This window comes from Cuculus canorus, chromosome 2 (assembly GCF_017976375.1).
Source record: "Cuculus canorus isolate bCucCan1 chromosome 2, bCucCan1.pri, whole genome shotgun sequence".
In the NCBI taxonomy this organism is placed as follows: domain Eukaryota; kingdom Metazoa; phylum Chordata; class Aves; order Cuculiformes; family Cuculidae; genus Cuculus; species Cuculus canorus.
The window spans coordinates 135,559,422-135,582,932 of NC_071402.1; the positions used below are offsets into that span (position 1 = coordinate 135,559,422).

At 40.1% G+C, this 23,511-nt stretch overlaps 1 protein-coding gene across 5 annotated transcripts in view; it reads left to right on the forward strand.

Moving 5' to 3' along the window:
• The window catches only part of CALCR (calcitonin receptor), a 149,931-nt gene extending 142,448 nt beyond the window's left edge, over positions 1-7,483 (forward strand). For all 5 annotated transcript variants that reach the window (XM_054060436.1, XM_054060435.1, XM_054060439.1 and 2 more), the window contains one exon: positions 1,277-7,483. In XM_054060436.1, the coding sequence (XP_053916411.1) occupies positions 1,277-1,498 (222 nt within the window). In that variant the 3' untranslated portion in view covers positions 1,499-7,483. The remainder of the gene's footprint in view (positions 1-1,276) is intronic.
• Positions 7,484-23,511: the final 16,028 nt, after the last annotated feature.

The following is a 23,511-nucleotide window of genomic DNA, read 5'->3' on the forward strand; positions in this document are numbered from 1 at the left end:
TAAAAATAAAAGCCGAAAGCATCTGAAATATCCATTCTTGGCATGCTGTGTAGTTGTGCTGTACACTCAGTAAGCACTTCAGATTCATAGTAATTCCTTATGAAGCTTTGTCCTTATGTGATGTTAAACAGCTCTCTTGCAGGCAGCTGTGGGTGGTGACATTTTGCTATATATACATTAATAGAGTGATTAGGATTTTGGAGACTTGGGAATATTAAAGTCATTCAGATTCATCTGTATGAATCAAAACTATTGGTCTTCACAGAGCCTGAGAGTGACTTCAGATTACTCTCTGAGCAAAAACGCCAATGTCCACCTCAGCAGGAGCACAGACTCCAGGACACTCTTATCATCACAGTGCCTCACCTACGTCAGCCTTCATCCGGAGTGGTGGTCCTTTACAGCAAATATTTAAAGCAAACTGCTCCTGTTCTCACATTTTGCTGGCTGAAGGAACAGAGTCAGAGTTTGCCTTCTCCCTGCTTTGGGAAGGACCTAGTGAGTGTCAGCATGCCTGAACGTGTAGCTAGCGAAGGGTTTCTTGTTCCCTGGCAGGACTCAACAGCTTAAGTCACATCCTAGCACCATATATAACATCACTCTTAATGCAAATGTTGAATTAAATACTTTATTCCTAGAAGATGAATGTCCAGAGGTTTAAATTCTCTGCTGTGCTTCTATGAACAATGCTATTTTTTTGCCAGCACAGAACCGCATCTTAAATTACCAGAACGAAATCTCTGTTTAGCTGTACTAATCCTCCAACTCTTACTCTCTACAAAATTAGTCCTGGCAAGCTCTTGAATTGTGTTTACACTTTGCCATTCATGGCCAGTTTTATTCAAGGTTAAGTTTCTTCAGGGTTCACAATGCATTACCAAGGGGCAAGGTTCCAGCTGTAGCATCAGATGGGTTTTAATCCCCATTCCTTCTTCCTCTTCTTTCTTCTACCACAGCATCCTAATGTGCAGCCGTGCAGCAATCTGTCCCTCATTTATCTGTTATGGGAACAGCTAACCCACACCCTCTTTTCATAAGCAGTAACAACTGCAGAAACTGTAATTGCTGCCATAGGGTAGACAGGAGGCAGTTAAGGCCGAGCGCTGAGCAACAGCTTCTGTTTCTGGAGCTGGGAGTAGAGAGTAGGAGAGAGGCAGACTGAACCTGATGGAATTAGACCTGGAACGTCCCTTCGTTTCCCTTTTCTTCATATTTTAAAATGTCTACAATTGCAGGGGGGGTGGGTTATGCCTCACTCTATGTGTTTCTTTCACAGGTGCAAGGAGCTCTGAAAAGGCAATGGACACAGTACAAAACCCAATGGGGCCAAAGGCGCCGAGAGCACTGTTCCACGCGATCTACCTCCTACACTGCAACATCAATCACAGAGGTCCCTGTTTATCTGTACCATCATGATTCCAACAATGAACAGTTAAATGGAAGATACGTAGAGGATTCTGAACTTGTTGCATTAAAATCTGGAGAGACATCTGCCTAGCTCACCACCAGCCATTGCAAACACATAATTTCATATTCTGTTTGTGAACAAAGTTAGGAGAAGAATGGAAGGGTGGAAATCCAAGCCATTGCAGGAAAAGGCAAGACCATCTGAAAGAACACATCATATTCGAACCACATCAGCCATCGATAGCAATGTTGTAGAGGGAGTCTGACACACAGTTGGGAATATAGTTTCTTCCTGTGTGCTGCAGCAGGAAGTGATCATGGACCTGCCCACCAGACCATGCCATCTCCACATCTTCTGATACCGGACATATGAAGTGACCATTCGACTGTAGCAACAATGTCATTAACATTGTAGTAACAATGCTTTTGGAAGGTTTCTTTAACACTAGATTTTGAACTAAATTCCACAAGATGTAACTGGCTTGGAATCCTTTACTTTTCCCCTTTTAATGAGCTTGATGGCTTCTTAAAAGATTTTGCACATTGCCAGACAAATCAAACAGATGAACAGAAAAAGAATCACTCCAAACTATTCAAATTTTCCTGCCCCAAAATATTACTATCCCCCAAAAATGCCACAAAATATTACCATCCCATTAGCAGCTGCATAAAAATGAAGGTGAAATAGCCATTGCATACTAAAATCGTGGAAACCCTCAGGAATAGAGATTGGTTCTTTAGGCTGCCTCAAACAAATCCTAAAGTCATCTTAAAATAGATTTTGTTTAACAATACTGGTAGTTCAAGAATATTTATTTATAGGAAAAAAATGTCACCCTACTACTCTGTCCAGAAACTCATTATTAAGACATAATCCTTTCACTCTGAATAAACTGTGAAATTTGTTTGGAAATTATGATTTTTGTTTAATAGCCATTCTGAGATGAATGCTAGTTGAATGCTTGTCTCTGTTATAAAATTATGATCATGGCAGTAAAGGATCCCAGGTAAGAAATGAGAAACCAATATCTCAGCACAAGAAGCATCTATTTTTAGAATCTGGTTGCTGCTCTGAGTCCATAATTGTTGAAGGTGACGTTTTCATGTGTGAGTCTGTAATCAGGAAAACAAGATGAATGTACAGTTTTGTAAGTAATAAGCACCTTTTATCACACATTCAAAGCATCATTAGAGTCTCTGTGTGATTACTGAGGCAAAAATCAGGGCAAGGAGAAGTTGATTTGCAGTTAGAAGTTACAGTACTGTCACTGCAAAAGTTCTGTAAATCACAAAAGAAATAGACTAGAATAATTTCCCACATGAAACTAATTGTAAAAAATCTGCAAGCAACAAGGCCAGTGCCAAGGAGGTTTTGCAGGGCTGTGATTCCTATGGAGCTTTATGCATAAAATGTCGAATTAATATAATGCTGTTCCTTCTTACATCTCTCTGAAAAACTGTCTTACAGGTTTCCCACTCCTCTACCTTTGCCTGAAATGTGCATGGGATATTTCAAATGCTAACAACTTCAATATATCCATCATAGTCTTTAACTTTGAAAGAAGCTGGAAAGTTGTCAGGTCCCCTTTGTTTTCCCTGCTGGTACACTTGCCTTTGATACATCAACCCAGCCCAAGCAGGAAGTCATGGTTACAGGAGGAGACAGGTGCAAGTGACAGTAGTGACACTTGCTCGTCTTGAATGTCTAAATACAAACCCTGACCTGGGAGCTGTAAAAAATACTGCCCTACATGGCAGGTGAATGGAGAGAGGCATAACACTATCTTTTACACTGCAGTTGCATTCATGTGGGACTTCTGCTGCTGATGTAGAGGTTCCTCCTTTCTTTCATTTGCTTGCTGCAGTTCCATCCATAATGATTTTTCTCCTTAGCACTGCATAAAGAACATAAAATAACATGGGTTAGCATAGCCTTAAATACAGATCTTGTCAGACAGTAAAAGTAAAGAGGAAAATTAAAATGAAACACTTGGGGTAAACATCAATTCTTTTGAAGTTACTTTGGAGCTTACAGATAGAGGCCTTAATTCTAAAACACACATTAGAGAGTCACATAGGAAGACATAATAAACTAGTCCTGATAATCTACTTCAGATTCTATTGAAATCAGCAGGCAAATCCCTGTTGGCTTAGATGAGCAGAGAAATACTCTTCAGTGTGCCGGAATGACTCATGCAATGCAGCTCAAAACCTTGAAAAGAGGAGGCAATTTTGTCCTTAGCAATTTGAAGACATTTTAAAATATTGTGTTCATCCAGGCTCAGTTTTTCCTTCACTGACACAGCTAGACCCTAAGCTTCACCCTTCATTTGTAAATTATAAATGGAGGTCTGTGAACACCTCTGCCTACATGAGACACCATCTCTCTGGAAAAGTCCCTTCCAGGAATGAGCTAGTGAGGGATAGGCATAAACCCAGCACTATGAGAGGAGGCCGAATCCCCACGTTTCATATCCAAGGCAATGCCTTGCAGGGAAGGGGTTTGCTCCGTTTGTGACACCAGCACACATGCGTAGACTCTGTGTATTACTGAACTTTCCTCCCTGTTGGGAAGAGTAAGCTGCCAGTCCTGCCACCATAGAACAAGAGAGAGGAGCTGGGGAACAAGAACTTACTGTCTACCAACAGTGCAGATTATTGCGTGGTTAACCCAGTGGAACATTTACAAGAAAATGCAGTTGTGTAATGTTTTTAAGCCACATACCTATTTTTCAGACTTCAAGGTCTATGAAGGCAGTTATTTTTTTGAAACACAGTATTTCACGTATTATTATTTCTACTTTTACCAGTGAACAGTAGGAAGCGGAGATTTTAGTCATTAGAGACAATAAAGTGGCTCTGCTGTAAATGTTGTATTTCTGAATGGCATCGGGGCACACTGCACTTCCCAGGAGTGTTCCAGAAGGCATTCCTACTTTCTAAAGACACAAATGAGCTGATTGTAAAAGATGTATGCATAATACAGGGAGTTTAATAACGAACATGTTGGTTTTAATAATGTACCTGTTTACAATACGTAAGTGCAAGTTGTTTCGCATTCTGTTATGTTCATATGGATATACAAAATGGAAAAGGTTTGCCATTGTAGTGGTTGTTTTGTTTCTTAACTACTGACATTTTCTTGCTCTGTTCAGTAGAATGCTCTGAAAAACCAAATTTGGGATCTGGGGCTTAGGACCTTGATTTGAGCCTCAGGTGTTGAAAAAAACTGCATTGTTACGTCAGTCTTTATGTCAGCTTTGCTTTCAGTGGAGGGATGATGATTTGTAGCCTAAGCTTTGCAGGAAAGGCTGTGTTTTAGAGATACTTACTGAGTCATTTTTAATCAAAATATTTTCCGATGGAAAAATGCTATTTTTCTTCATCTCAAGATGGTTTGAAATGTTGCATTGTGCACATAAGGCAGATTTCATTTCTCTGCTTTATAAACAGTAGCATACACTAGTAATATCAATATTGGGAATGCTGATGTGACTTCAATAATTACAATGCCTTGGCAGTAGGTGTTTCATCTCTAATACATTTCACAGGAACAGCAGATATGTATAATTAATGTATCGGTGCTTCAAAAAGTAGGAAAGAAGCTGACACTTGAATCAGTTAATTTAAGGTGTATTTTAAGAGGAAACCAACCTTACATTAATCACCTCTGCAATCTGTTTCCTCTCAGACACCACACCCAACACATGAAACCCAGTTTAATGAACATCTCTTCTGGCAGAAGTGTTTGCATGGTTGCTTTGTCTGAGCAGCTGAATCTATGCTTTGTTTGAGCAGCTGAATCTATCAGGAAGATACTTGTCGTTATTCTTTACTAGGTACAGAAATACAACATGAATTAAAGACTTGTGGCATGGGATGCATGAGGGCATGGTGATGTTAGTTTGCATAAATATGGACAAGGGGACACTGCTCCTTTCCTCATCTGCCTTGCATTTCTTTCCACCTCAGTATTGCCACTACAAGAAGTGTTTACTCTCCAATCTGTGCATCCTACAAGTTTTCAGGACAAGCATTTCTCCTTTACAGTTTGCACCTTATGTTCACTTGCTGTTCATCCAGGATGCACTCACCACGGGGTTGGAAAGTATGCATTTTAATCCAAATAAGTTGAATGCAGGTGCTTGGTCCATGTTGCTTTTCTAATAAAAAACAATGGAATTACGGAAACGGTAGGTGCAGATATAAAAAGAATAGAAGTCTGAGCATGTAAATCAAGTATCTTTAGGAAGAGAATAATTTTACCAAGTTCAGGCCCACTATAAATGAACAGCAAACAGTTGAAATTAAAAAGTTTTGCTTATTGAATTATATTATACTACAGGCTTTGTTATTTTATGAGCTCTTTTATTGTCTTTTGGTATATAGCAAATATTTAACTCCAAAGGACTTAGCCTCTGTGCTCACAATTGTCTTTCCAGCAGCAGAAGAGAGGTGCCCCTCGAGCAGAGGCTGTATCTTTGCACCAGCAGTGATCAGCACCTTCACACAATTATGGTATGAGTATGTCCAGCACAAAGTTGACACAATCCATACTGCAACCTTCATTTTCAGAAGGAGGGAGTGCAAGGAGTTTTCATTTTATTCCCCTGCTGTAAAATTTCTCTTTGATGAGAGAATCCTTGGGAAATGAGAGTTAGTAAGTATGTGGAAGGATAACAGGTCACTTCAGCTGTACCATCACCCACACAGGTACCGCCACATACATGATGAACAGTTTGTTGTGATTTGTCGAGTTTGGAAAAATGTCAAGAAAGAACCAGAGTGTGTTTCTCCTTTCTAGCTATAGACCAAGTAGGAATAACTTGGCAACAACTTCTTCTGTGTATCAGGATATCATGAAAAAAGGTCTCTGCTTTTCAGCCATTTGTATTATATTGCAGAAGTACTAACACTCTTGAGCACAGAATATTACATCAGTTACCAACAATGCACTTCAGCAAACAAAATAAATGTAATTAGGACAAAGAAACGTAATAAATATATTTTATGTTTAGCATATACAATCTCTGTAAATTAGCAACAGACCTTAGGGAATCAAAACACATACAATAAAACCTGGATGTATTTTTAAAAATTCCCTGTATGTATAAAAAGTTTTTCAGTTTGAGTTTTTTTTAAAAAAAAATCATATCTAGATAGAATATTACTGTACTTTCATGACAGGAAAGTTTTATACAATCAAGTTTTATTAGATTATGCTTGAAATGCGTGGTTCACAAAATTGAAAAGGCTTGAAAACATTGCAAGACTTTTCATGTTGGTGTATCTGAGGGACTGTCTGTAAGCCACAAATTCATTGTTTATGGCTGATAGGAATGAAAACACAGTTCTAATTGAACTATCCCTTTGTTTTTATATAAGCCAAAAAATTGATTGTCTACTTCAGCATTTACTGCGTAGTGTGATTTTATTCCATAAAATCCCTGATGATTTTCTACACCAGGAGATGTATATTTCTGTAATTATGATTGTAAACCAATTCTTCTGTTGTATCGTGTTGTGTACATAAGCTGAAACGTAATGTAAATAAGTCACCACCTGTAGAAAACATTCTTACAAAGAAATACTGACTGAATATGCGTGTGAAATCTCAATCTTACTGAAGTTGAAGGCACTGGCAGCTTGAGCTCTGTGGGAACCAGGATTTTATCCTTTACAGCTCCTGTTTTTCCAGCATTAATGGCTATGGATGAATTCTAGAGGGGATGCTTGATGCTTGCAACATCCACATCCCCCACAGGGGCTGCAGACGGGTGGGGGCTGATGTTGTTTTTTCAGGTCATTCCCCAAAAAAACTGTGAAGAATGCTTAGAGAGCAATGTTGGAGGAAACAACGCCTTGCTCCGACTTTTCCTCTTGCAGCAGACACAGGAAGACAGAGCGCTGGAAAGGGGGTTCAGATACCCTGGAAAGCTTGGTCTGCTCTAGCCCTTTGATTAGGCGATGTCTGGCAAGGTGCATGCTGATCTGTGTTTCTTGGTTTGTTTTATGTGTTGCACAGGAGTGTTTCACATGCAATTTCTTTGGTGTAGAACTGAGCATTTGGGAAATTTTGTCTTTGTGAGAGGCTTCTATTTTTTGAAATTAAAGAAAAGTCAGACTAATTTAAAAACTGTTGGATATCTTCTTCTCTTAAAGTAATCACATATAAATGAATACCAAACTACTGCTTCTTAAACAATTTTATAACCTTCACCCCATTAAGAACTTTCTTAAAGCATCTGATGAGCTCAGCTATGAGCCAGTAGCACAACAGCACTAAAATACGATATCACAGAAATGTGCATTAAGATCAAGCAAAAACTTCTCTTCAAGACATTGGACTGCACGGACTCAGCAGATCTACTTTTGAGTCATGTCTTTACCACAGATTTACTGTGTGGGGCTGAGAAAGTTATTGCAAACGAAGTGCTAGTCTCAGTGAATCCATTGAAATTACCACTAAGAAATTTAGGCTCCTACGCTCACAATTTAGGCTTTCCCTCCAGGCATGTTTTCATTAGTCAACCTTTCAGGTCATTTTCATTGGTCAACCTTTCAGGTCATTTTGTTGTAGACACATCTAAAACTCTCTCTGAGTCAAGATCAGTTTCCACAAAGGTCAGTGGGAAAAAGCTGTCCCTTCCTGACCCCAAACCATGTATTCTTGAATGGTTGACCTGGTTCTCTGATGGAAATATTGTACAAAAATCTCCTTGTTAGCAATAGTACTCATCCATGAGCTAATTAATTTCTTCACTCTGGTTAGTGATTTTTTAACAATATTTAAAACATTCTGAAATAGTAGAGGGAAAAATGTTCAACAGTTGTTTCTAGGAGAACCCTGTCTTAAGACCCCTCCAGTGTGCTATGATGTAAATACTACACACATGCATGTATTTAAACATACACATATAGTAAAAAATACTTACATAGATTGTATACTTGTAGTCCAAATAGTCTGGCTAAAGTTCAAGCGATGCAGTTTCAAGTGTTGATGGGTAGGGAGGAGTTTGCTGAAAGGCAGCTACTAGGCTGAGACGAGGCCAGCTTGCAGACAGGCCTAACAAAATTACACATATTTTTTTAGATGCCTCATGTAGTTGAGGGTGCTGAACTTTTCCTCATTAATTAGGCCCGTCAATATATAAATACATTAAAAAAATAGATGAGCATATCAAATGCATGCAATGCATGCGGTGTTATCTGCATGATTTGCTAGCAACCTTTTGATGGGCAGCAAGACAACACTGAAAATCACTGTGGGTATTACCAGTGACAAAGTCGCCAAGAAAATAAAAATCTCTTTTGTGTCACAATGACCCAGTGAACACATCTCTGTTGGCAGAAGGGCAAAATAGACATAAGCAACACATCCCTGCACTATGTGTGAATGTCAGCAGTCCTCAGAAAGCCAAAGCTCAAAGGCCTTTTTCCCTCCAGCCAGAAAACCAGCTCTTCAGCAGAATTCATTTTGGCGGAGATGTTTGTCGGTCTGCTGCTAGAGACCTTCTTCTGAAGCAATGCATCTGAGCTACAGAATTCAGCTAGTACAGGAAGACGTTGGAAGAGAAAAATACCTCCTGGCCCCCAAAAATGTACTTTATCAAGAAATGTTTCACATAAAGTGAAGTGTCATCATGGAGCAATATACACAAATAATATTAGGCAACTAGACATGCATGGACACAGCAATGTTCAAATGTATCCTAGGAATATTTTCATCTAGTCAGGAGACAAAGCCTTTCAGCGGTATCTCCTGGATATAGCATTTGCTATTCTGCTCAGTGAATTATAAAGGTACTCAGGAGAGGCTGGAGCATCGCTACCCACCGGGTTCCTTGGGCCAGCAAATGCGCCTCACAGATAAATGCATTTTTAGCATCCAGTATGTCTTGCTCTCATTTAATGAAGCCTTCTGCACCTAAACAGAATCTGTAAAGCAAAAGTGGAAAATAACTTTTTTCATATTCTTTGGAAACATGGACTTCAGTTAACAAGTTACATGTCGTCTGTCTTCAATTTAGAAAGTCTTCCCTGATCTAGGGGACAGATGGCCTGAAAGAGTGCTGAGTGTTTGTCTTGGGAAGTCTTTTAAGGACATATTGGACAAAAAAAATTGAGAACTGTTAGTAAATACTTACTTGTTGATAACATTCTATTTGCACAGGGAACTCCCCTCCAACCTTCAAACACTTACTTGACTTTTGGAGAGTTGCTTTCTGTTTCTCCCAGTAAAAAAGCATTCATAATATTGTTCATCTAAATAGTCTTCATCCCTACTGATATTTTTGCATAATGTTGCTAGCAGTTCTGATTTGAAATGCAGAATAATTTCATGTGTGGATGCAGCTTAAAATCAATAGCCAAAGATGATTGCTCCATTTTCAAACCGAAAACCATTCTGCTTCGCACAGAATTTTGCATATTTCTCTCCTCTTTTCAGATATTGCCTCGAGGATTTTCTCTGCTGTGAGACATTACTGACTTTCACAAATGTCTCTTGAGCGTGAATAAATTTTGTAGTAGCAAAAATAAGAACAACAAAAAACCCACTAAACTTTTCTGCTTTTATGGATCTCAAGATGATAGTTAAGGTGTAGCTTGTGTTCAGTCTGTGTGGCAGAGACATATAGAATGGGCAAGTCTTTTACATGTTACAGCAACAGAGAAAGTCTAACTCTTCAGAATTATTTTGTTGCCGTTTATTTCCTAATTTAATTCGAGAATAAGATAAAGCTTAGACTGTAGTCCCACTGGCTTTTGTAGGTCAAATATCTGTACTCTTATTTGTCCTCACATTCTTACAACGCCATGTGACAAAGGTTAACATTACATCAGAGTAGTAATCTCCAAAGCAAGATAATCCTTAACAGTGCAAAAATGAGGCAGTGAATAGTTCTGCAAGTCTGAGCTTAAAATAACCCCCCAAATAATCTTCCAGAGCAGGATGGCTTCATAATAGATCCATAACTCTTTGTGAATACGGCCCTTGCCCACTTTCCCAAATAGTTGCTTTATTTCTCCTCAAAGTCCAAACTCTTCCCCGTCATGAAAGCTTGAAAAAATGCCACTGCTTCATGCTGGAAAGCCTCCATCCTCCAGTCTTTCTCAGGCTGATTTAATGGACATTCTACTTCTGATTAAAAGTGATGCCTTGTCCTTTGCTGGCAAGAACTATAGTAGTAAAAGTTCCAGTTTATCTCCATCATCTTTCTTTGGGTTTGGAATCCATCTCCACCATTGGTGTGTTACCTGTGAGTGATCCAGAACAGACAGTGATCAAGAGGAATTTTGCTGGAAATTTCTATTTTCTCAAAACCAGGTTGTGTTGAACTTAACACCTTGGAAAATATATCTGAAATCAACAGAGGTTTGCTATTTTTATTGCACTTCAGAAAACACAGCTCATAGGTTTCCTTGGGAAATATATCTGTTTGAGTAAATAAGAAAGCCAAGCTTCAGTGTGGTCGAAGTAAAAACAGCTGAAATATCAAACTCTAATTTCCAGTTTGGAAACTACAATAGGCAAAATACAATGTTAGAGTTGTTACTAAGAAGAAACTAGGATTAAAGAGGAGCCATGGCCAAAACTACTGTGGTGGTAAAATGTGGGTGTTCTAGTTGCATTTTTGCATAGAACTCAATATGCAAAATTCATACCAGAATCAGACTTCGGATATATTTTTACAGAGTAATTTTTCATTCCATCACCTCTATCTTTCAAAAAACTATTATTGTTTCCTAATTCTCTGCTGCAACTGACTCCGTCAAAATGTGGTTTGAAAGTGTTAGAATTTCATGATACCATGCACATGAGTAGGATAGCATCAGTTCTTGGGCTGCTTGCCAGTAGCATGTTTCTATTACCTTCATTTTTTACTGACATTGAACTAGGACATTGATAGCGAAGGAACTGTGCCTTACTGTGAATTCAGCTCTGATTTCAGGTTCTCCCAGTCCTCCGAGGAGATTTGAGTTGGGGCTGGGGGGAGGTGGTGTTATTTCTTCTTGGGTTCTGGTTCACACAGCCATAGGGCAAAATGAAAAAGGCAAAACAGTTCTCTCACAGCCCAAACAACACAGATTGGAGACACTATGCCAAAAAAAAACAACTGGGGATGTATGTCAAATTCTTGCAAGCTGCCGTTTTCTCTGCCACTGGTTGGTGCTTCAGGTCTGACAGAGTGACATGAGCACCTCTTCCTTAGAGATTATGTTCGCTCCTTTAATTACAGGTCCACAAACAAGAAAGAAACTTTCTATTGCAAACAACTTTTCTAGCTTTTTTAACTGTAAATTGTGTGCCATGGAGCAGCTTAATGAATGTTATGAAGTTTCTTTCTTAGACTTGTCAGGGACTTATAAAAGGACCAACACCACTTTACTATGTGATGTACTGCCCAGTCATAAGTAATCTGCCTAAAAGTGAGAAATTTCACTAAGCTATGGAGATAGAGAGGGATTTTGAAGGTCATACTATTTCTGACAATCCAACTGTAACTGGACACACAGATTTAACACGTTTAAATTTATTTGTCCTTAAAAACAGGTGGACTCTAATTGGAGTCTGTTTTCTATTAAAAAAAAAAAGTCTTGAGACCTTTCAAATCCCACTAGTATCACTGCTGCTCAGGGTCAATTTGGCTGCATGAAAATGGTGTTGACAAAGATTGTATTGATCCGTTTTTATTTTGTTTCAGTTATAAACATCTCTGAAGAGTCCACAAAAATATTCTATGCATCCAAACTTCTTTAGCAGAGTTATTCATATTGCTTCTCAACTTGACTACTAAGTTTCTGGTCCTTCTACTGATAGCTAATAAGAAAATTACTAAATTTGCCGTAATTCTCCCAAACATGAGTATCACAGTGCCCTTCACTACTCATAGCTATCCTCCAGGTTCTCTCTAAGCTGTGATTGAGACAGTCATAGTCTCAATTACGATTATTTCTTATTGAAATGTTTTCATTGCCAAGAGATCCTATGCAATGACGAGGAGTGCTCTACCCTGGATGCAGCACGACAAAGCCAACAGCAGAACCTCCTTCATGAAGAGTTTACATCCTCACCACAGAGACTCTTTTCACACACTGCACTACACAACAATGCTGAAATTACGCACTGCAGTTGAGTAAACGGCAGATGCCTGGACATTGAAGAACTTCATTCATACTTTGAGAAAGGAACACTGGGAAATCAGCAAAGTGCAGGAGCAATACAGTCAAAAAACCTGCTATGTTTTCTTACAAGTACATATATAATTTTATGTAGATGTGCATATGTCTCTTAACACTTTGGACAAACTTCACTTGGGCCCCAAGTATGCTGTTCTCTACAAGCACCCAAGCAAGTGTGAAAATACAGTAACGGATGTCAGAGACCTGGATGTTAGAGATCTGCGTTGTTTGCAGCAGGCAAAGTGGCTAGGAAGCAAGTTAGGGGATACAGCTAAGCGCCCTCTGAATGAATAAAATGGTTTGGACTGACTAAAATTATATTTTCATGTAATAAAACTCTTTTCAACTGAAAATAACTAATTTATGTGGATTTTTCTATTTTGTTAGGGGTTGTTCTCAATTCTGTTTCATCTTGATTTCAATGAGCTCTTGGCCCCTGAAGTGGCAAGGAGAAGAGTCAGTGTTTTTCTACCTGACTTGATTTGTTTCATGGAAGTGCCAGCAGGGGTCAACACTTAATTAAAAAATTCCGCTTCCTCTTTAAGGAAACTTTTTTTTTCCCCCTAAGATCTCTCACTTCCTAACTAATTCCTCACCTTTTTTGTATTTTTCACTGTGCCTCAGCCAGCGGAGTATAGTCTTCAGTGAATTAAACACTGCTGTATTCTTGTCTTGGGGCTCAGGGTATCTTTGCTATTTAATTCCGATGTGCGTTAATGTGTTGCACTTTCCTCTTAGGCCAGACTCCTTATCAAGGGGAAACAACAATTGTTACTAATCACATTAATGTAGTTTACTAAAGAACCTTAAGTGTTTTCTCTCGTCCTTCTGCCAGCTCAATAGCCATTTCTACATGCCCACGTGGAATTGTAGCATTTTGGTTCTTTTCTCTATAAGTAAATAAATTGATGCTCCATATAAATAATTGTATTATATAAATAAATAAATAATGTGCTCCAAAAACATTTCCCTCTTTTCCTTTCATCTATCTCTGCCATTTGATAGATTTGGCTGACGTCAGTGCCATGAACTGCAATGTGGGAAACAAGGAGGGAAAGGAAGACCTTGGCACTGGATTGGCTTCCAGAGAAAATGCAGCACGGGTCCACTTCTGCTCAGTTTTCTTCATCCTGAATGTTGAAACTGTGAACATTCCTCTTCAGTTATGCTCTGAAAGAGAAAACCACACTTCACACCAGTAGTGGGAGGAATGGCAGCAAGAGCTGCAGGCTGATATCAGCTGTGAAAGAGAAGATGAGCATGGAGAAAAGCGCAGGGTGAAATGAAACCTCTTCTGTTGACGTAAAGTATAACAGGTATTGGAAACGTTTTTCTCCCCAAAAATAAGATGTGACCTTCCTGTCATTTCTCTGTTTGGTTAGTTTTCGACCAGTTGAAGACTCAAACAAACCATGCACTCTCCATTTTACGCTAACATCAAGTCTGGAAACCATCTAGGTTGATTTTTAACACGAATGTTCTACCATTTATTGCAAAAAGCTTCAGTGTCCAGAACTTCATTATAACATCAAAACTTCAGCAATTGTTCTAATTACAAATCTTTAGGTTATGTTTTCAGATCTATGGTTCCAAACAATTATGACTGCCAGTCTCTACAGAAAAAGGATTCACAAATCTGTTGGTTTCTATAACTCTGATGCTCTGGGAATTTTACATCACTGCTGCTGATAACTGAAACAATCATCTGAGAAAGGCTGAGGCTCAGTCCGCTAGACTGACCCTCTTAATTATCCATGTCATTAGCAGGCTGACTGCAGTCCACTACTGTCTCCATTTTCAGGAGTTCCAATATTAAATTCTAAGCAGATTCAAAGGCCAGTCTGAGGTTAACTGAAACATGTCTCCCTGTAACAGCCATATTATAAATTCACTGAAGATTCAGAACAGACTGATAGGACCAGGATTAATTCAACCTCTAAGCACTGAAAACAAGGAGACTGCTCAAAGGGCTTTAAGAATTATTATTCTAATGTTACCTAGTTCTCCTGCCAGCTGATACTGCCCCCACAGCTGATACAGCAATATATTCTTTCTCTGATCAGCGTTAAGTCAAACTGCTATCAAATTCAGGTCTTAGGCTAAGCTGCAAAAACTTTTATGGCCTCTGATTTAGGGACAGTACCCTACAGATCCCAAAATGACTGCCAATGTTTTAAGCGATAGTGAGGATAAAAGGGTATTCCATGAATTTTCTCTCAAATGAAGTTCAAAGAAACTGAAGCTATGTATACTTGTGCTTTCCTTGAGTTGTTTTGCCCAATGTACCAATAACATAAAACAAAATGAGTAATTTTAGGAGCAAAAGTTACTATAATTTTCTATAAAATTACATTTTAAAACGTAAGAGAAAATAATATTCTATCAACATATTTTGAATCAGTTTACCAAGCTGTAAAACTCTTAATCCAGTGGCAGAAGACTAATACAATAATTATTTTGCTTAGTTGAGAATCAGGTTTTCCACCTGAAGCCAAATAGTTCTTGAACAGGGCAAAATGGGGCAGAGCTCTGGTTCCCCAATTCTTGCTTCTAAAGCAGCAAGCTGGCAACATTTACGGCAGCTCTCAGCTTGAATCTTTGCTTTGGTCTAAGTGGGGCAAACATGTCCGTGAACAATTTCTGTGCTGTTTCTGAGCAGGTGGGAATAGGCACTAGCGTTTCTATTTGGTTGCTGAACTCTGAGGGTCTTTGGCACCTTATGGAAGACCTCTGGTTGCTGTCAGGGAAAAAAATTGCTAATAAAAATTAGATCAGGGAGAAAAAAGCATACGTTGCAATTTTTGTGACGAAATAAAAGCACATGTAAAAAATTGAAATCTTTTATTTCATGGGGACGGCCTCAAAGCACTGAGTTGGCAAGCCAGGGTGCAGACATGTTGTAAAACAATCTGGCATAAATTGCTCACAGAAAGTAAATCCACGGCAAACACACGAAGGGGAGAATTGCATCCAAGCCATCTTTCCTTTTCCCATACCCACCTCGGTCTTTGGATATTAATTTCCTCACCTGGACTCCTGCTTGCAAGGAGTTGACCACGGACATGGTAAGTACATATTCTGCATCCTGGAGACAGTCATATTAGGACCTAAGCTCTACAGGTATACTCAATGGCTTGAGTTTGATTAGTGAGAAAAAGAGGCTTGGATAGCAGCACTGCACCTGAGCTGAAAGTCGTGTCTCACAGATACTCAAAGTTTCATTACAAAGAAGCAGAGCAAGCAGATTCCCAACTCATTCAAATGTGCCTCAGAGCAGGGAGCACCGTTAGCTGGAGGATGGCTGGACTGATGCGCACTGCCTAGCACAGTACAGTACAGATCAGAGATGGGTATGGAACTGGAAACACATCCTATTAACTCATCAAAACTGCTTTCTAATCACACAGGTGACACATATCAGCTCAAATAGGAGTTGAGGTTGTGAGTCACAGATAGAACCACTTGTCTCTAAATTACAGTTGTTCCCAGGCCCACTGACCCATACATGGGGGTTTGGTGTCAGCTGGTCCTCATGGCAAAAGTGAGAGCCTCTAAAAATCAGTGGGTCGGATAGGAAGAGGCAGGAAAAGCAGGGTAAGTTATTTTTACTCAAACCCCAAGCCCTGATTCTTGTGATGGAGCTGCACTGTGCCACACAGGCACATCAAAGTGATGGTCTCCAACCCTTGGCTCCAGCTCATCTGCAGCCTACAGAGGTTTGGCACCTGCTGCTGAGATGGACAAGGAGGCAGTCTTATCACTGTCTTCCTCAGCCCCAGAGTGTCCTGCTTCAGAGATGGGGTTGGCAGAAAGAGGAGGAAATCATTTGGTCTTTTACCCTGTGGACTGCATAGCTGTCTGGAGCAAGAAGGGCCCCATAGGGGAGTTAGTGAGGTTTAGAAAGCTGTTGTGCCACCTGAGGAAAGGTTTCAAGGAGTAAGGGATAGAAGTAACAAGCCCTTTGGATTAACTAAACAATGCTTAGTATTTCAAACCTCATCCTGTTGTTGCAGCTCTTTGCAGCTTTATTTAATATGAGAAACATATACCATCTGTCATCTGACAGCAGATAAGAGACTTCTGTGAGGTATAACGTCCCCACAGGATCCCAGCAGTTTTACTTGAATTCTCTAGTGGTCTCTTAGATAAACCTTAGACAAACATCTCCTCATAAACCTAACAGGGATTTTGAAGCCAGCGACACAGAGGGTGCTTGATGCGGCAGTGTGAGTAGAAAACCAAATGGGTAAGGTAATCACATTGTCAGCAGAGCTTTCTGGTTCAGACACATCAAAAACACCCACATGTGAATGCTGCCACAGAGTATACAGTACCTTGTCTTCAGCAGAAAAAGTTGAGATCTGCTTCTATAATAATCTCACTTTCTTTTTAACAAAGAGAAGCAGTACTTCTGAACCAGTAAAAAAATCTTCTGAGACTATTTAACACCACTTAATTATTCTTAAGAAAATCTTCACAATTTTTCCTCCGCCCTTATCTACCAACACTGCAGCTCCATTGTAGAAGGCCACCAGATTCATCAGGCATGATTTGTCCTTGGTGACAGGCAACACGTCTTCACTAAGGGCAAATCATGCCTGACAAATTTGGTGGCCTTCTACATTGGTGCTACATTGTTGGTGGATAAAGGAAGAGTAACTGACATCATCTCCAGGACTTGTGCAAAGCATTCCACACTGTCCCGTACAACATTCTAGTCTCTAAATTGGAGAGACATGGGTTTGATGGATGGACCACTCTGTGGATAAGGAACTGTCTGGAGGATCACACTCAAAGACTTGCGGTCAACAATTCAATGCTCAAGTGGAGACTGATGACAAGTGGCATTCCATAGAAGTTGGTATTGAGATGGATGCTGTTTAACATCTTTGTCAGAGATGTGGACAGTGGGATTGAGTACACCCTCAGCAAGTCTGCTGACTACACCAAGCTGTGTACTATGGCCAACACGCTGGAGGGAAGGGATGCCATCCAGGCGAACCTGGAGAGGCTTGAGAGGTGAGCCCGTGAAAGCCTCATGAAGTTCAACAAGGCCAAGTGCAAGATCCTGCACACGGGTCGGAGCAACTCCAAGCACACAGGCTGGTTGGAGAATGGATTGAGAGTAGCTCTGAAGAGAAGGATTTGGGGGTGTTAGCTGATGAGAAGCTCAACATGAGCTGGCAACATGCACTTGCAGCCCAGAAACCATATCTTGGGCTGCATCAAAAGAAGCACAACCAGCAGGTCAAGGTCAAGATTCTGCCCTTCTACTCAGCTCTTGTGAGTCCTCACCTGGAACACTGCATTGAATTCTGAAGTCCTCAGCAGAGGGAGGACATGTATTTGTTAGAGCAAGTTCAGAGGAGAGCCATGAAGATGATCCAAGGACTCTACAGAGCACCTCCAATACAAGGTCAGGTTGAGAGAGTTGGAAGTGTTTAGACTAGAGAAGAAAAGGCTCCAGGAAGACCTAGCAGCCTTCCAGTACTTAAACAAGGCCTGCAGGAAAGCTGGGGAGGGGCTTTTTATCAGGAATGTAGTGACAGGATGAGAGATAACAGTTTTAATCTGAAAGAGAGGAGATTTAGATTAGCTTTTTGGAAGAAATGTGTGTGAAGAAATGAGTGTGGTGAAGCACTGGAACAGGTTGCCCAGAGAAGTTGTGGATACCCCATCCTGGAGGTATTGAAGACCAGGTTGCATGAGGCTTTAAGCAATCTTACCTAGTGGAAGGGGTCCCTGCCCATGGCAGGGGGGTTGGAACTAGATGATTTTTAAGGTCTCTTCTAACACAAACCATCCCATAATTCTATGATTCTGTGATTCTCTGATTTCAGAAAAATGAACAAATAATCCCTTGAGACAGACAGAATAAAAGCAGATGGCTAAGCGAAGAGAAACATACACTTTTGGAAATTCCATTTGACCAGACAATGAAAGGGCTTAGGAGTGATGTTGTCTTATGTAGTAGAATTACATTGTGTTGTCTTATGAAGTAGAATTACACCCCCCTCCTTGCAACATCCTTGCCTTCAAAAATCCACTAGGATGTGTTAGTGTTTGAAAAAATAATAATGTTAGCTCTCTAACGGGCACACTGAAGCTCTTGCTTTGCCATTTCATTGTGAGGGTGGTGACTGTGACTAAAACACTAGACATGAGTCTCACACAAGCAGTATTGTCCCTGGTCCAGCTGCTTTTGTAGCAGGATCCTCTGCTGTTTTCTTATGACCTCAGATCTGTTTGCAGATCGTAGGACCATTCTCACCTTCAGCTATAGTGAGGACCACAGGTTTACCTGTAAGGAAAGAAGTGCAGGAGCAGGGGCACCAGAGTGGGGTGGGAGAAAGGGACCAGCTGGGGAGAATCTTGGTGAAAGAGAATAAAATTCCTTTTTTACTTCAGTTTCACAGTCAATTGCCCATTTCATTCCTATTATTTTATAGTTTACGCCAGAGGATAACGTGTATTCTGGTGCCTCCAAGAGAAGCACACCACACCAGGGCAAACAGCCTTAATAACTATTCCGTAACCAACAGGATAAACGAAAACAGAAGGGCATTTTAAGGACAAGTTATGGTTTTCTTTGAAGCTTTGCAAATTTGATACACTTCATGAAAGTTACCAAGAATAGGGATGATAAACTCGATGACAAGGTGTAGGAAAAATGTTTCAGTTTTCTGACTCTGAAGTCAGCCAAGTGGACAGCCCATTAGGACTGAAACACTCTGCAAGTGCAGGACTACGTTTCTTTTGGATCTAATGCATCTTTAGGCAAAAATTAGCTCTCCATTTTTCCATTGCCATCAAAGAACATATTGGCAGCCATAATGTGGCAATTTTAATTAATGGGGCAAGGAGAAAAAGCTGTTGATTTTGTCTCAGAAACAATTTCCCAAATGGCTCTGTTACTCAATCAGTGAAGAATATTATTTCATACAGTGGTACAAAGGCGCGGTATGTTTGCCAGCTCTGATTCAGACTGATGGCTATAGCAATGAACAGCACAAGTTGACACCTTCCAGCTTTCCGAGTTGTTTAAACCCTGTGAAGGCTGTTCCCTTGGTGCAGCGAGACTCTTTGTTGCTGTAAGTAATAATGATGCAGATACAGTCTTCAGGCTATATAACACATTTCATTTACCTAAAGAAAAAGTAGCTGATGAAAAATATTCCAATAACCTGAATTCCTCCTTTGAACATCCCACTCCGTTCAGAACTTCATTCAATATGCCTGAAGTCACAAGTTTGAAAACTGATCAGACCACGGAAAGAAGGCACTCACTTAAAAGAAATTAAGGTAAAATAGTTTTGTTCAGATAAACAATGTAGTGGCCATTAAACACAAATTTCTTTCCTGTTTAAAGTTTAGCTAAGCACTTTCCCAAAGTGAGACCCTGATCATTACTTTTCAAAATCTAGTGATTGTACTATAAAATGTACTAACTTTCCCTGCCTAGAGGCAAATAAAAAATACTGATCTTGTTCATGTCCTAAAATCTTTAGTTAGTCCAAGGAGGGACTTAGTTCTCCCTGACTTTTCTAGTGATGTTAGATTGAAGAACAAACATAGCAGGACTTTTAGAATTTGGCCTATCGTAGGCTTGTGTTGCCTCTGAGCATGGTCTGCAGTCCTTATGGTTCACGTAAGATGTTCCCTAATGGAAAAAAGACTTAACAAACAGGCAAAGACCCCTGGAGTTGTCCAAAGACTCCTCTGGGAAATCTTGAGAGACTCATATAAAAAATAAACTTTTTTTATGGGGATCTCAACCGTGTGAAATTTTTTTTTACGTCATCCAGTTGTCACAAGCTAGTCAGTGAAACGAGAGACTGTTTTACTTCATCTGATATCTGTAGAGCAGAAAAGCTATATAACAATAAAAAAAATAAATATACAACAGTCTTCCAGAAATAGTCACTCTGGCAAATATTTTTCTTATAAATACAGGTTGAAAGGTTGAAATTTGACGTTAAAAAAAAGCAATATTTTCTCACCATATTTTGAAAGGCTTGGAAGTGTAGGGGAAAAGAAATCTGAGGTGGTTCTAATTTTTTAGAAGAAATCTGTCACTGTTCCCTCTGTCTCAAGGCCAAATAATGCATTTTCTGATTTTCCATTAGATCTGCCTTCCTTGCATTGGTTCCATCACTTAAGCTGGAAATATTTTAAAGACGACAATTCCTTGCTTATAACTCTTTCCTCCTGAAAACAGAAAGTTGACAGGAGACCCACTCTGGGTTGGACTTTTTTGATGCAGCTAGCTCATTCCTGTGCTTGCACATGAACAGAGGAAAGCAAGAAGCTGTCTACATTATTCCCTGCCTGTCAGGGCTGATACAGGATGCCTTCCCGCATACGTGCCTCAGCTATGAAATCACATTTCATTTCCTTATTCACAATGAGCGGTGCCCAACTCAGCAGCAGTCCTGTTTGCAGCGACAGCAAGGGTTTGGGCTGAAGGTGGGTCTCACCCCGGTCACTCAGGTGCTGCATCCTCCCTGCCAACAGTTCCCCCTGCCCTGACATTCCTTTGGCCATCTACCTGTGCACATTACACAGCATATCCCAGGGCACAGGTTAACAGGTTAACTGAGCACTTAACTGTAGGATGTGGCAAATGCAATGTAGTATCTTGTCAGTAATAAATTGTACTGGCCGTGGGTCACTCCTCTGTGCACAGAAGTGGCTGTTGCTGTCTCGCAGCAATTATTGCCTTGTAGTCAGCCACGTGACTGGGCATTTTATCAGTATTTTGGTACTGGCTTGAAAATCCCCCAAAGACAGTCCCTGCTTTTTCCAGTATGCAATCCAGTAAAGTCTTTCATGGCAGCAAAATTGATAGGTGGGGCTCATCACTCATCCCGCCCGATTTGTACTCCACGGCTCCCAGACAAACACAATGCTTGCCTTTTTGTAGCTGGATTTACCACAGCTATCAGAGCATCACAGGCGGCATAATGACAGCAGCAAGTCTTTGCCTAATTTTGTTCTTGTCATTTTGTGATATATACATTTTCATGGCGACCAAATCTTTAAAATTCATTTTCCTAAGAGTGGTTTCAAAAGAGTTGAAGACAGCTTGCAAGTATACCATTATTACTCGTTTTTTCCTAATGCTTGCCTCTTATAAACCAAATGAAATGTAGAAACAATAAGCAGGCAGTATCCAGTCTGATAGATTTCTTTATCTGTATTTACATCTCAAATGCAGAAGTGAAACTGGAAAAAAAACCCAGAACATCCAAAATGATGGTACTTCACACAGAACAATAATCCATCAGGCCTTGCTGGACTGAATAAAGCTTCTCCACTCAAATCTTACCCATTTACATCATCCTTCTAGGTATGCAAGAGGCATATCTGAGCTCCATCTCCACTCTACTTTTGCTCCCTGTTCACTTTATTTTGTGCCTAGTCTGTTAAACACCTAAATGTCATTCACAGTCAGTGAAGAGAGAAAGCAAAGTGCCATTTCTAGAGGTTATTCATGGATCCTGTCTTCACATGTCTAAAGTTAGAGGATGTCAACTTCACCTTTTTTTTTTCCCTAAAATTATGGGGAGATCAGCATTCATTCTTTCACTCCCTTTAGAAAGCCCAAGTCTGTCAAAACAATTTCACACAAAGAGTTGTATTTTCTATAAAACTCTCTAGTTGTTGAAGCCCAAGGCCTAGGTCTGGAAAAAGCAATCAATTCATTGCACAAGTTATACCCAGCACTAAGTTCGATGCCCCGGCATACTCTGTCCAGCAGCTGCCCCTTAAGAAAGGTACAGTTTCTGCCATACCTTTTTTGCCAGTCCCAGTCAGTCTTCTCAGATGCATTTTTCTTCTGGGGTAACACAAATTTCTCTGATAAGACATATGACTCACGCCTTTTCAGACACATACCTTTTTTTCTTTTCTATGTGATATTTCCTCTTTATAATAGTGTTTGACTTTAACTTTCTACTGTACTTAACACAAAGCACATCCATTATGTACCTATACCCTGCACCCCTGGTGAAGGGACTATGGGGCAGAATTCTGCTCATGTTGCAGGGATGGACTTGCAGCAGTGTCTGCTTACAAAAATGCTGGCACGAGGTGCTCGAGTGTGAGATGTATAGTCAGAAATGGTGACTGGGCAGTAGCAAGAGAACTGTATACAAAAATTTATTCAACAACTCTCCCAGTGTCCCTAGGAAGCTACCTTCCCCCAGAGTACTCTAGGGAATGCCAGTTCTCTCTTCAAAGCACTTTCCTGTAATTTACGCATCATACAGTCATCCTTCCATAAATATTCCCAAATTATGTTTGTCCTCTGCTCTGTCCTGCCCACTCGCTACTGAATCAAGCCAAGCAGCTAAATCATCCTTTTTTTCCCCTCTCAGCTTCCTTAACAGATGTATTTTTAAACTGCTGGTCTATTATTTTATAATATAAAAGATGATGGGTTTGTTTCTGTGTAATGCTGCTGTGTAGGTGTCACGACACATCATTGTTCTCGGTACTGTAGAAAAACAAGTACAGACAGCCAGCATGTTCAGGACACCAGGGAGATAGCGTTGGTCACCGTGACAGATGCTGGTCTTGGCACATAAGGAACTTCATAGCTCCTCACATTTTAAAAATGTCAAAGCAAAAGAAAGAATGTAAAGGACTGATTTACAGAAGAGGATTGGGGTCAGTAGGAGGGTTTTATGAGTAAGTCTTCTTCCCCAGACACAAGTCACAGAACAAGAGAAAGCAAAAAAAGATGGTCATTTGGAAATGGGTCAATACGGGGAGGACAGATGGCATTGTGCACAGGATATAGGACATGGTGAACCTCTTGGGCACGAAGCAAAGACAGGCAGTTCAGATTTGATGTTATAGAAAATCGGGAAGCAGCAAAGGACAGAGACCATCCTTGCAGCCCATGGCACATACTAC